The sequence below is a fragment of the Ursus maritimus genome, unplaced genomic scaffold, assembly GCF_017311325.1.
Source record: "Ursus maritimus isolate PB19 unplaced genomic scaffold, ASM1731132v1 scaffold_30, whole genome shotgun sequence".
NCBI classification, from domain to species: Eukaryota; Metazoa; Chordata; class Mammalia; order Carnivora; family Ursidae; genus Ursus; species Ursus maritimus.
Genome location: NW_024425564.1, coordinates 28,542,477 through 28,555,624, shown reverse-complemented (window position 1 = coordinate 28,555,624; position 13,148 = coordinate 28,542,477). Strand labels below are relative to the sequence as shown.

The 13,148-nt window shown below is 44.1% G+C and overlaps 1 protein-coding gene across 6 annotated transcripts in view; it reads right to left on the bottom strand.

The window, feature by feature from the left end:
- RNF144B (ring finger protein 144B) overlaps positions 1 to 5,695 on the bottom strand; it is a 77,354-nt gene extending 71,659 nt beyond the window's left edge. For 2 of the 6 annotated variants that reach the window (XM_040645096.1, XM_040645095.1), the window contains exon 1: positions 5,130 to 5,640. In XM_040645096.1, the coding sequence (XP_040501030.1) occupies positions 5,130 to 5,216 (87 nt within the window). In that variant the 5' untranslated portion in view covers positions 5,217 to 5,640. Of the gene's footprint in view, positions 1 to 5,017 lie in introns of all 6 variants that reach the window. The other 4 variants (XM_040645099.1, XM_040645097.1, XM_040645100.1 and 1 more) reach the window with 4 other exon arrangements.
- Between the last annotated feature and the right edge of the window lie 7,453 nt (positions 5,696 to 13,148).

The window sequence follows — 13,148 nt, the reverse complement described above, 5'->3', positions numbered from 1 at the left end:
GCCTTTATAATGGACAGATTTTCTCAGGAAGCCAATACTCTAAAGAGTTGAAAGATACAGCAATCAAAGATCCCATCTCTGCCTTGTTAGGAAAGCTCTCCCAATACCAACGGAGAATGACATGTCAGGGAATGAGAGTCTGTTCAACAAAATCTGAAAATTAGTATTGTGTTGACCTTGGCACTTCCGCACAATTATTTATTTTGCCTCCAGTTCATGTCCTTAACAGAAGCTATTAAATAGTACTGACTGAGTCTAGTGAAGTGCTGGCCATTATCAGCCAATAGCAATCTGCTGAAGTTCTACTCTAAAGAGAGTCTGGAACGGGAGGTAGACCAGCTGGCTTGTAAAACAGCCAGAGCAATGGGTATTAGTGTGTAGTGAGGCAAGGATTTATGGTAGACCTCCATAGTGGCCAGTGCTGTGGTTCTCCTCTCTGCTGGCATCTTTGACCCACTCTCTGGTCATTCAAGGACTAGATGAGCCAGTACAAATCCAGTAAGATCAGGACAACAGAAATATTTTATATCTATTTAATTACTTTTTAAAAGACAAATGCTCAAGGCCAATGAATAGATGCCTGGCATCACATACAGGACAATCTGTCATTATATGTAAAAAAAAATAGATTAGACACTGTTCTCTAGTACCAACAAATCTAAGAAATACTTAATTCTTAGATGTGATGGAAGTAAATATTCACCTACTCAGGCCTTGTGAGATCACAGTGCCATTGTAGGAAGGAGACTGTTTACCACTGTCCCTCAGGTGATAGGAAAGGGGACCCCCCCCCCGTATCTTTGCCCCCTGCTTCTCAGCCTCATTCAGAGGAAACCAGGAAGTGAAAAAATACTCCGGTCTGTAATTCCTTAGGTTTAACATCTTCATCTCAACAGTTACCAGAATGGAAATAAAACTATAAATTTGTAACCTGGAGACTGCTATCTTCTAAAAATGGAACTGACGTGCAAATATATCCCTATTAACTATCATGCAGGTAAAAAGGACAGACACTCCACTAGGAGGAGCTTCTTAAGTATTAGCAAGTATTGTTTCTAAACAGTCTGCTTGCTATTTGCAAGTAGGTTATGTATAAAGTCTGGGACAGTTATTAATAAGATCTAATTTTCTTCCAGCTTTATTGAGATATAATCGATACATAACATTGTGTAAGTGTAAGGGATCCAGTGTAATGATCAGACATATGTACGTGTGTATACATATATGTGTATACATGTTTCAAAATGACTACCATGATAAGGTTAGTTAAACATCCATCACCTCACTTACAATTTTTTTATAATGGTGACAACAATAAGATCTAATTTTTATATTTTTTCCTATGAAATATATGGAAAGATTTGTGGAGATAATGGCCAAAAAAGTAGAGGACACCGTGAAAGGCTAATTCTCTAACTCCTACAGAGTACAGGCATGTGGGATGGCAAATTTTAACATCTGCAAAATGTTGGTCCCTCTAAAAAGTACATTTCTTTGTTCTTGCCTTCTTTCCATGTTCTCATTACCACTATAGGAAAAGGCCCAAGAGGAGAAAATCCATTCCCGGCTTTTCTAACAATAAAAACTTATCAAAGAAGGTAGGAGTGAATATGAGAATAAGAGCTCAATATTTTTGGCATTGTAATTTCACATTTATCATGGTGCCTCCCTCCTCGACACCACTGTGCCCTGCCCACCCCGTTTTTTAATCAATGGTTCCCTTGCCTCCCACAATTATTCATACAGCCCTGCTGAATAATTTTCTTCCCCCTGCCTGGCATCACAACAAAGCTCAGAAGCAGGAAGGAACGCCACTTAAAGGCAGGTCAGACAATGATGTAATTAACAGATCAAGAAGGGTTATGTCAGAAAGCCCCATAGAGCAAGAGATGGGCTGATTTCTTAGGTCAAGACATTACCAGGAAACTACAGTGGCTAAAGCACAAACATCTAAATCAAAATGTTTTCTCCAGATGAATAAAAACATGTGTATGTATTACACTGTCTTGTGAACGTTAAAAGTTTCATACAGAAATTTTAATTAGAAACAAATTTAAAAGCAGTTTGGGAGAGGACTCCCTTCCATCCCACACTAAGCAAGGGGCAGTGTGTGTATTTTTATACGCGTTTGCCAAATCGGTTTCTTAAAAAAAATCAATAATGCAGGAAACCGAGTCAACCCACAAAGAACTGAATTCTGCACGTTCGGTGCTGGGGATGTAAAGGTGCTTAGTCCCCGCTTACAAAAAGTAAACTAGTAGAGGAGGCTGTAATAACACTCAGGACAATTTGTGGGTTTATGGCTTCAGCCATAAGTCTAGCAAAGAGACAAATGAGAGATGTCTTGTTCTATCTTCCCCCAAAGACAAAGCACCAGGTGATTAAAGGCCTGGGACTCAAACTCAGGACTGCAGAGGAACTAGAAACAAGACACAGCTTTCAAAGTATTTTCTCTAACAGACGCTACAAGCCACGTGATCCGCAATCTCCAGCTGTGAAGAAGAGAAGTCTATTTCACGGAGGCGGCTGTGTTTTTCAGTTCAAGGACGGAGGTCTCCTCATTCACGAGAAGTTTCCCGTTCCGTGCTGCAAAAGCGTTGACCACTTCTACTCTCTTTAATGTATTATTATTATTAGTCTTCCCTGTTTTATTAACCACTGCAGTGTGGTGCACTGGGTGGAGAAGCAGGCGCTGACCGAGAAAAAGCAAATGCCAAACAAAAACAGAACATTCGTACCAGACCCCCCACATGTAACTAAAGGTGAAGGAGCAAATTAAAATTTAAATAATTAAATAAATTAACTTTGGTGCTGTTACTCCCCTTCAAGTGACCTAACGCTCAGATGACATATGAGAAACATTATTTAAAAAAAAAAAGTCAAGATGAAAACCTCTAACACACTCAGGTAAAACAACGTGAGTTAAAAACTGCCATCCAGAACAATGTCACTTCCAAGCTTACACCAACTCCTTCAGGACAGAGGCCACATCTCACCCATCTTTCTGTCTTCAGCATCTAGCGCACACCTGGCAAATAGCAGTCACTCGATCCCACAGTGGATAACTTCTTAACAAGCACATGGAGGAGAGACACCATTAAAGGCCTGGTTCTCATTTGCATTCGCTTCCAGCAATTCAAAGTCTAAAAGTATTGATAGTTTGCAATAGCTAAGGGGCTTCTGTAAATTCAGGTGGGCATCCCTGGAAAACGAAGTCTGAGGACTCAGGAGCAATGGCTGCAGAGACCCTACTCCCCAAGCTCGAAGGGGACAGCATGATTTGTGTGGCATCTTGGCTCCTTTCCCATATCCAAAATAATCAGTTGCACAAAGTAGATTTAGTCCCAAAACTGTTTGGACTTTGTTCCTCCACCAACATCTGGGTTCAGCATGATTCGTGACCTCTACCTCAAACTGGTGATTTCAAACTCTAAGAAACTCACTCAACAAGAAAGCAATGTTGTAAGTCAAGGCCGGGGAAACACGGAAGCCGGAATTAGCAGAAACACCACGGAGCAACGACTCTGGTGTCCTCATAAATGTTTCTAAATACCTAAAGTATTAAAACTGCTTCTCAAAAACAAAAATTTAAATATACTTTCTCAGATGAAAAGGACTAGTATTGTTGAAGAGAAAGATCATTTTTGGGATGCTAAGTGGTTATTATATAAAGAAGCTTTTTTTTTTTTCTCTTTAGGCAGAGCATAACTTTTCTCTCTGCTGTCAAGTTTGCCTCAGAAAACCTGGTTAGTAATCTGGGAGACCCAAAAACTAATTTAAAAAAAAAAAAAAGACATGTCTTAAACTGACCTAGTTTGGAAGCCTGGATGCCTTTAAATTGCCAATGAACTGAAGCCATTCATGAGAATGGAGCTTTTGAATGCTGAGAATGTTCTGTGGGGCTCAGTGCAAAGATATTTGGCATAGATGACTGTAAATATTTGTAAAACTCTGGGTAAATGGACAGTGCTTGACCACACTCACACCTCGCTTCCAGCACAGTAGTGCGGGAGAAAGTTATCTAGGGTGATTGGTTTGGGGTTTTTTTTGGGGGGGGGGAGTATTTTTTTCTGTTTGTTTTAAATAAAAAGTCAAGCAGCCCGATTCTGCAACTCAACCTCTTTTTTATACTTCCATTCTCTCTACACGGTTACCTTGTATCTGTTTACTCATCAAGACAGTTTCAATTAGTCAGAGGCTACTTTAGAAACAGAAGGGTTTTTCTCTTACCTATTTTTCCAGTGTGTGCCCACCATAAAGAAAAAAAAGACCAGTCACAGGTGCGCAAGGGTAAAACAGGAGGTTTTGGATTTAATACAATTATCTCAGTGTGGCTCGTGGGTCTGCTACATAGATCTTTCCTGCCCCCTCCACCCCCTCCTCAATAGAGTTTCAGAATTACTTAAGGGGTCACTACTTATGAACAGGACTAACGTTCTGTTCATAAGAGAAGGGAGGACAGAGTCAGGAGAAGGAGGGACCCACAAAGCAAAGGGATGTGAAAGGGACCAGGAGGCTCATCTACATGAAAACGGCAGCAGCCAGATACTTTAATTAGCCAGAAACTCCGTGAAGGCTGGCTGGGTTCCTTTTGCCTCTTACCCACGCCCTAAGAACTGAGTCATCTCAAATTCATTTATTTTGCTTCTGGGCCTACGACCCCCCCCCCCCCCCCCCCCACCACCACCACCAATCTGCTGCTTCAGAAAAGTTAGATACATTGTTCTTTAAGTCAGACCGCGCAGGGCTCAAATCAACATCCAGAAACGCCACATTACAAGAACACAGACAGCCCTCCGGGGACCCCCAGCTCCTGTTTGATAAGATGTGTGCAGCAGCAAGAAATAAAGTGACACACAACAGTGGAAGCAAGAAAGAGGACATTTTCCCAGACCGGAGAATTCATTTCTGAGAAATCTAATGTGAGAAGTACTATGTATCAGGAGTAAACTCACAGAATCCCCGAAACTACTGAGAAAAGCAAAAAGGTGCCCTGACAAAAGTCAGCTCAACATACCTTTTCTCTGCTGAAGGGGGAATCAGTTTCATTTTAACTTCAACTCGAGAACAGCACTATAGGATCAGAGTGTCACTCTGTGTTATCAGCAATTACCTGACAAAATACTCACGATAACGTATGGCCAAGAGCCCATCTTATTCCGATCTATGTCTGTCAACACTGTGCGGTGCACTTCCGAGTAACAGAAGGTAAGCATCTGAGATTACGCCAACTTTTGGGTCCCCTTAAGGACGACACGGGGAGGTCTGATCTCATCTTGAATTTGCCAATCAATACATTTTGTAGAGACTGTTTTGTTCGAAAGGAGTTTCTCTTTACCTTGACCGAGGCGTCTATTTTTAAAAGTTAACAGGTGTTTAAGGCATTTCGAATGAATTCCACACTGTATGGCTTTAAGCACTGGAGGCAGGAAATAAAGCTCCGAACCAGGGAATTAGAGTCTCTCTTTTTTTTTTTTTTTTTTTCCCCTATTTCCTTTTCCTAGTCCAGCACCATGCCTGGCTTGCCCTGCGTGCCGCGTTTCGAGAGCTCGCTAAACCTACCTGGCAGGAGAGCCGCGTCGGTCCGGGCGCCGCCGGGCGTCTCAGCAGCCGCCGCCGCGCGCCCCGCCAGCCCGGGCTGCTCGCGCCGCGGGGAGGCGGAGCCGGGTCATTCTCTGCCCCGTCCTCCGCGCTCTGCAGCCGGCAGCTCGGCGCTCCGCAGGGCTGCGGCGGACTCGGCCTCCCAGCCCCGGGGCGGGCGGCAGGGGGAGGAGGCAAGGGGGGAGGAGGAGGCGGAGGCGGAGGCGGCCCCGGGGAGCGGCCGCGTCGCCCCGAGCCCCGCGGAGCGTGGGGCGCAGCTCGCCAGCAGCAGCGCGGGGAGCCGCGCGTCTATTTATACAGGAAGCTCTGGCGCGGCACTTCCTACTTCCCATCTGGGTCGCACTTCCACGGCAGGTGATGGTCTTTTAACCCTGTCCGAGCCCCGGGCAGCAGCGCGCCCGCCCCCTCCCCGGCCCTCCCGCGCCCGCGCCACCGCTCGGGACCTCTCCCTGTCGCCCTTCTGGGACGGCTGTACCCGAAATCCGGGGCAGGGTGTCCGGCGGCAGCCCTCAGTGCCCTTCATCCTGCCCAGACCGGGACATGGCACCTCTTGGCCTTGAAGGCTCCTTGCTTGTCTGCACGTGCCCCGCTAGGACACCTCTCTTCTGCCTCCGTCCTGGCTCTTTCAATCTCCCTCTTTCACTTCTGAGAAGCCCCGACCTACCTTCCCACCTGGGCAGAGCACTGTTTTGATAGAAACACTTCCCAGGCTCGTCTCATCAGAAACACCTTGAACCTGATTTGTCGTTTTGCGTCTACTGACAAAATTAGAACGCAGGCAAATCAAAGCAGGACAGTCTTCGTCTACCTCCTCAAATAAAGGCACACCTTGATGACACAATGATTTCGCTTGAAGTGCTTTCTCAACAAATGTATGTGGGAACCCACTGTAACCTAGCAGGTTGGACTCAGTTAAAGAAAAGGTCACACGATAATCCAGAAGCTGTAGGGTATGCTGGGATGCGCCTTCCTCACTCCAAAACCTTGGACACTTCATTTGTGTGATGTTTAAAACAGATGATACCTGGGTGGCTCAGTCGTTAAGTGTCTGCCTTCGGCTCAGGGCCTGATCCCAGGGTCCTGGGATCGAGCCCCGCATCAGACTCCTCTGCCAGGAGCCTGTTTCTTCCTCTCCCACTCCCCCTGCTTGTGTTCCCTCTCTCGCTGGCTGTCTCTCTCTGTGTCAAATAAATAAATAAATAAATAAATAATCTTTAAAAAAAAAAAACACAGATGATAAAACCAACTCACTCCCCCCATTGGTGGCCCGCCCCCTCCCCAGGTCACAATCACAGTCCCAAATCTGTTGAACCCTGGCAATTTAGGAATGTCACTGCTCTGACACAGGACTCTTCCCGCACCTGCCCTACAACCTCACTCTACTTTTGCAAAAGCAGTCAGGAATGTTTTTCCTGAAAGGAAGGGGTTCACTCATCCTTTGTGGAGGGGATCTGAGCATGCCAGTGAAGTAGGGTCAGTGGGCACCATTCCAGACAACACAAGTCTGCTGCTTCTCAGCCCTCCATGTTCAGGAAAACCTCCAAGTCAAAGCCAAGGGCTTGAAAAACACAGTATGCATGATGGTAGGACAGGCCTGGACCAGTCCATTAGTGGGGCCAGGGAGGCAGGAAGGGAAGACAGGCAAGGAAAATAAGACCGAGAACACACAGTAGGGAGAGACCCAAAGTAATAGAATCAGAGGACATTTGAGACTGAAAAGTCATTCTGGCTAGTTTAGTCCAAATGCCTAATTTTAAAGAAAAGAAACCTGATGTCCAGGGAGATTTAAGTGGTTGGCTGGAACCAGATAGGGGCAGAGCGGGAATGAGACCTGAACCGTGTTAGGTGAAAAGGTACATGTTAATAACCACCCCTAAGGAGTCTAGCTTCAAATTTAGCAGTAGCTTAGGTTCTAAAATAATCAACCTTGGGGCGCCTGGGTGGCTCAGTCGGTTAAGCCTCAGGGATCAAGCCCGTGTTGGGCTCCCTGCGTAGCAGGGAGTCTGCTTCTCCCTCTGCCCCTCACCCAGCTCATGCTCTCTCTCTCACTCTCTCTCTCAAATAAAATCTTTTTTTAAAAAATAAAACAAATAAATAAAAAAAGATAGTTAACCTCAAGGTATTTTCTTAATGTAGTGGCCGCTGTTGATGGAATCAGAAAAGGTAAACAAAGCACCTTCTAAGAGGTTAGTTTATTCACTATTGTCAATACAGAACTTGGGCGCCTTAGACCAAAGTTCAACTCAGAATCCACATTTTAAATTATCATGCAATTAAGTTATAATCTTTTGTCAACAGGATAAGGGAAGAAGCTGCTGCGAAAACATATGTTAGGCAACGATCATGCAGCTTGCTGTTGCAAATGGCAGGGAGAAAGGGGGAAAATTGTATGACTAGATAACATCAGCACCGATTATTTTCACTATGCGAGTTAATAGAAATTACATGAAAATTTTAATAGGACCAAGTAAACACGTAAAACACTGTAGTAGTATGGGAGCAACTCTTTCAGACCCAAAATAAAATACCTAGGAATAAGTTTAACCAAGGAGGCAACAGCTCTGTACACTGGAACTATAAGGTACCGAAGAAAGAAACTTGAAGGCACAAGGAATGGAAAGATGTTCTGTGCTCACGGACTGGAAGAATGAACATTGTTAGAATGTCCATACGACCCAGAGCCATCTACAGATTCGATGCAATCCTATCAAAATTCCAATGGCAATGTTCATAGTAATAGAACTTACAATCCTAAAATTTGGTATGGAAGCACAGAAGACCCCCGATAGCCAACGCAGTCTTAAGAAAGAATAAAGCTAGAGGGATCATGGCTCCTCATGTCAAACTATATGACAAAGCTATACTCATCAAAACTCTTTCAGACCTGCCTAGTGTGTCCACAGTATGCATTCATTCATTCTCTTGAGCTTTTTTGTTAAGATTTTCTTTATGTATTTGAGAGAGAGCAAGAGCAGAGGGTTGGGTGGGAGCCAGAGCGAGAGGAAGGAGGAGACTCTCCGCTGAGTAGGGAGCCTGACGTGGGGCTCAATCCCAAGACCCAAGGATCATGACCCGAGCCAAAGGCAGACATTTAACCGACCAAGCCACCCAGGCGCCCCTGGAGCATTTATTGATCTCCTCCCAGAGAAGCTGTTAGATGCTAGAAAGACGAAGATAAATTGTATGGGATTCCTGTCCTCAGAGCTCTTAGTCTGGGGAAGGAGTCCGACAAGAAAATCAATGATCAGGGTACTATGAGGAGTGAAACGATAAATGCAATGCTCTGTGGGAACACAGAGAAGAGCAATTCAGCTAAAGGAAAGGGGTTGGTGAGAACCATCAAGAAAGGCTTCCCTGCGAAAGTGACTTGAAGCTGAGTCTTCAAGCAGCCACGTGGGCAAGGTGGAGAGAGGTGAGCGAGCCCGAGGCAACAGCCAGGGCAAGCACCTAGCTGGTACCTGTCGTGAGTCAAACAGAACAGATACATTCAGAATCAAGAATGAGGACCTGAACCCATGTAGGGACAACTGGCCTAGAACGGAAGGGGACAAGTGGAGAGAGATTTGAGAAACAGAAGGGATGGGACCTGGTATCTGATTGGATGTGGGGGTGAGGGAGAGAGAGGAGCCCAGGCTGCATGTGCCACAAGCTGAGAGTGGGAATAGAGGAGGAGCAGTCATATGGAAAGTGATGATTCAATTTGAATCCTTTAGAATCTGAGGTGCCTCTGGAACACACTGGAAGACTTGTCTTCCATCAACAGAGAGATCTGAGGTGGAGAGTCCTTTAGGAATCAGCATCATTAAGTGGTGGTCATGGATGAGCTCACCAAGAGCTGAGATCACCCACAAAAGGTAGAATGCTGTAGAGAGAAGCAAAGGCTTTGGGACCCATACAAACTCTATTGCCCACTCATTACTGCGTAACCTTAAACAACTTTTAACATACCCAAAACTCAGTTTTCTTGTCTATGAAATAGGAATGATGCTATTCATCTCATAGGTTGTTGTGGGGGTAAACAAGGGGTTTGTGAAGTAGCTAGCACAGTGCCTGATGACACTACCCAAGTCTTTGGGGTGGGTCAGTGAATGTCACCTCCTGGAATTGTGCAGTACACAACCTGCTCAGCTGTACAGCATGGCCTAATCCTGATACACAGTAAGAACTCAGTCACTGTTATTCATTGAAGGAAGGGAAATGGGAAGCAAAACGAAAGGAATCAGAAAAAAGAAGGGGCGCCTGGGTGGCTCAGTCAGTTAAGCATCTGACTTTTGATCTCAGCGTAGATCTTGATCTCGGGGTCATGAGTTCAAGCCCCATGTTGGACTCCATGCTGGGTGTGGAGCCTATTTAGAGAAAAAAAAAAAAAAAAGAAAGAAAGAAAAGAGAACCCAAAAGAACCCCAGTATTTAAAGGGTAGGTAAAGGGGAGCCCTCAAATAAGCCGAGGAAGGAACTGCTTCTTTTAGACTGCAAAAATAAATGTAACATTTGATATCTCAGACTGAGAAGTAAAATCCAGCCAACTACAATCTATAACAGCATTTTTCCTGAGCAGTAACGGACATGATATTACGAACTATCCACCTGAGACTAGTCATGTTGATATTCATAATAGAGAATCGTTCCCTAATCTGAATTATAGATCTTCCTAAAGAAAAGGCAAACAAAATCTTCACATTAACAGTAAGTAATCCAAACTGTAACAAGGATTCTATTAACTTGTGATATACCTAAGGTCATAGAAAAGCACAACCAAAATAAATCCAAAGCATACTCAAAGTTTTCCCTACATAGGAGGCCAAAAATAATATAGAAATTGAATTACTAGCTTTCTCAACAGGTGCGTGTAAGATACTACATTATAATACATTCTATACTATATGTAGTATATAATAGATATATGTTATAAAATGCAGAGGTCCTACATAAGAAGAGAATCAAGTGGAATTTCTTCTTTTCAAAACTATTCTCTTTAATATAGAAAAAAAAAAATTAAGGGGCGTCTGGGTGGCTCAGTTAAGTGTCTGCCTTTGGCTCAGGTCATGATCCTGGAGTCCCAGGGTGGAGCCCAGCTTCAGGCTCCCTGCTCGGCAGGGAGCTCACTTCTCCCTCTCCCTCTGCCCCTCCCCCTTCCTGTGTTCTCTTGCTCACTCTCAAAGAAATAAATAAAATCTTTTTTTAAAAAATCCAGATTCATTCTTAGGCAGTTGAAATTACTCTTCCAATATGCTTCAGTAGGTAAATTAGTAACATGTACCTTAGACGTGACATTTTAATTACATTCTGCCCTGAAACCTAAATTGAAGAAAAAGATGTGCTCGCAGTTTCAAAAAATCAGATGAAAGAACACCAGTATTGGGAAACCAGCTTCTGCAACAGAGTGCAATTCTGTCCACAGGAAAAGATGTAAGGCAGAGGTCACAGTATTCTGCCACTGCCAATTTGGCCATTTCCTTTCCAAACAGCTGTAACTTCATTTGCATTTTCCTGCGGTACCTAATGGTGTTCATGTATACATTCAGTCAACAGTCACTGAGCGTATTAAGCCTTGAACTAAGAGTAAGACACAATACAAAATAAGACTGAAGAACATCACCAAACTAACGCGATAGAAACTATTCCCGAGACACGCTTGGGATGACATGACAGTCATCCAATTACCTCAATAACAAAGGGTTTCAAAAAGCTGGAGACAAGTCATTTGGTCTATTTCAACCGTACAAGAGCATCTGAACATCTCCCAGAGCAAGTCAAAACCAGCTGAGCCCCAACAAGAAAAACAAGACCTGAATAATCTCAAGCTGTCATTGCCACTATGCCACCTGAGGACCCACCGTGATTCGAGATGGAGAGCTTAACCAGAGAGCAAGGCTCCAAAGGATTCAGTTGTTCAAGACTCTGGATATCCCAGATATAACACCACTAGCAAGCCGGGGTTATGGGCCAATGAGAAAATGGGATTCAGCATTCTTGTCCATCACCTAACTGCAGAAAAAATGACTGCATTAGCCCTGACTTCAGATTCTCCACTAGAGGGGTGCCTCGGTGGCTCAGTCAGTTAAGCATCTGACTTCCGCTCAGGTCATGATCTCAGGGTCGGGACGGAGACCCGTGTCCTGCTCCCTGCTCAGCGGGGAGTCACTTGTCCCTCTCCCCGCCCCCCCATTTATGCTCTCTCAAATAAATAAATAAAATCTTTAAAAAAAAAAAAGATTCTCCTCTAGAAAGTCCAAAGAAATAGTCTCCAGAATCTTTTTATTTGCAAAGATTGCATTAATCCTTCTACTAATATTAACATCCCCTCCGAATTTCTGCGTATCAGACAACCAATGAAAAAAAAATCCCCGAACAATGTTCCCATATGTCATCATCCCAGACACTGCCAATTGGTTGCCCTCTTTCCTCTTCCTACAAAATAATGAACCTTAAAAGTCGCCAGTGAAACCAGAAGCCAGATAGAACAAATACTATCATCTGCAACAGATCAAAGAAACCAAATGAAGGGCGTGGAAGGCACAGCTAGATGGAAGCTGGATTGAGAAATACAGGTACCTTGAGAGGGAGGGATCCTCTTCTGTATCGGGCAACAGGAAAATCTCCCCTACACTTGGGAAGCCTATTTCCTTTCCACACCCTCACCTTACCCCTAAAAGTCCTCCAGACCTTCCCCAGCACATGCCACGGTATAGTCCTCAGGGGGAGGGTCCAAGGACCTTGCTATGTATTAACAACTGCAGCAAAAACCACAGACTCTGGGCAACGATGTTTGCATCGCCAACAGAATGGAATCTGAGAGATCCTTCTTACAAATCAGTGTTCCTTAAGTGGATCCTTCTCATTCCCCTTGGTGTCTGGAGAGCAATCCTGGATTAGGAAATATATGAAGATGAGTTTAAGCAAGAATTGCGGTTACGTGACATGTCTTTGCAAAGTGCCCTCTTCCATATTATGCCTGACCCACTTAACTCCTCTTATCTCCTGGAAGTCCCTGCGCCACTAGTTGCAAGTAATTAACAATCCTGTAAGGCCAGTAGTGAAGAAAATAATTTACTGCCCAGAATCCTCTCTATTAAGATGCATAGGTCTTTCCTTCCTCTTCTCATTCAGTTTTCTCTTTATTCCTCAACTACGGCACTTAGGGAGCACTCAAATTATTGGTCTATCTTCCTCGCTAGTCTGTCACAAGTGTGTCATAGCATGTTTTTCACTTCCCACATCAGCCCCTCACTCACCACGTGCTAAAATTAACAGCCTATGGTGTCTTGTTAAGCATTTTGCTCTGTGCTCATTTAAGCACACCATGTATGTGCACGCGTGTGTGCACACACTCACACACACACCATTTATCTCAGCTCTGCAAAGTATCTATTCATATTCGTTGTCCATTTTGCTTTAGAATAGTTGATATTTTTCCCGTCCATTTGTAAGAACCCTTTTTAAATTGTAGATATTAACACTTTGCCTGAAATATATTTTACAAACACTTTTTCCAAACAAAGCTGATGTCTGGTTTATTTTGTTACTACTCCTACAAAGTGGTTTTTG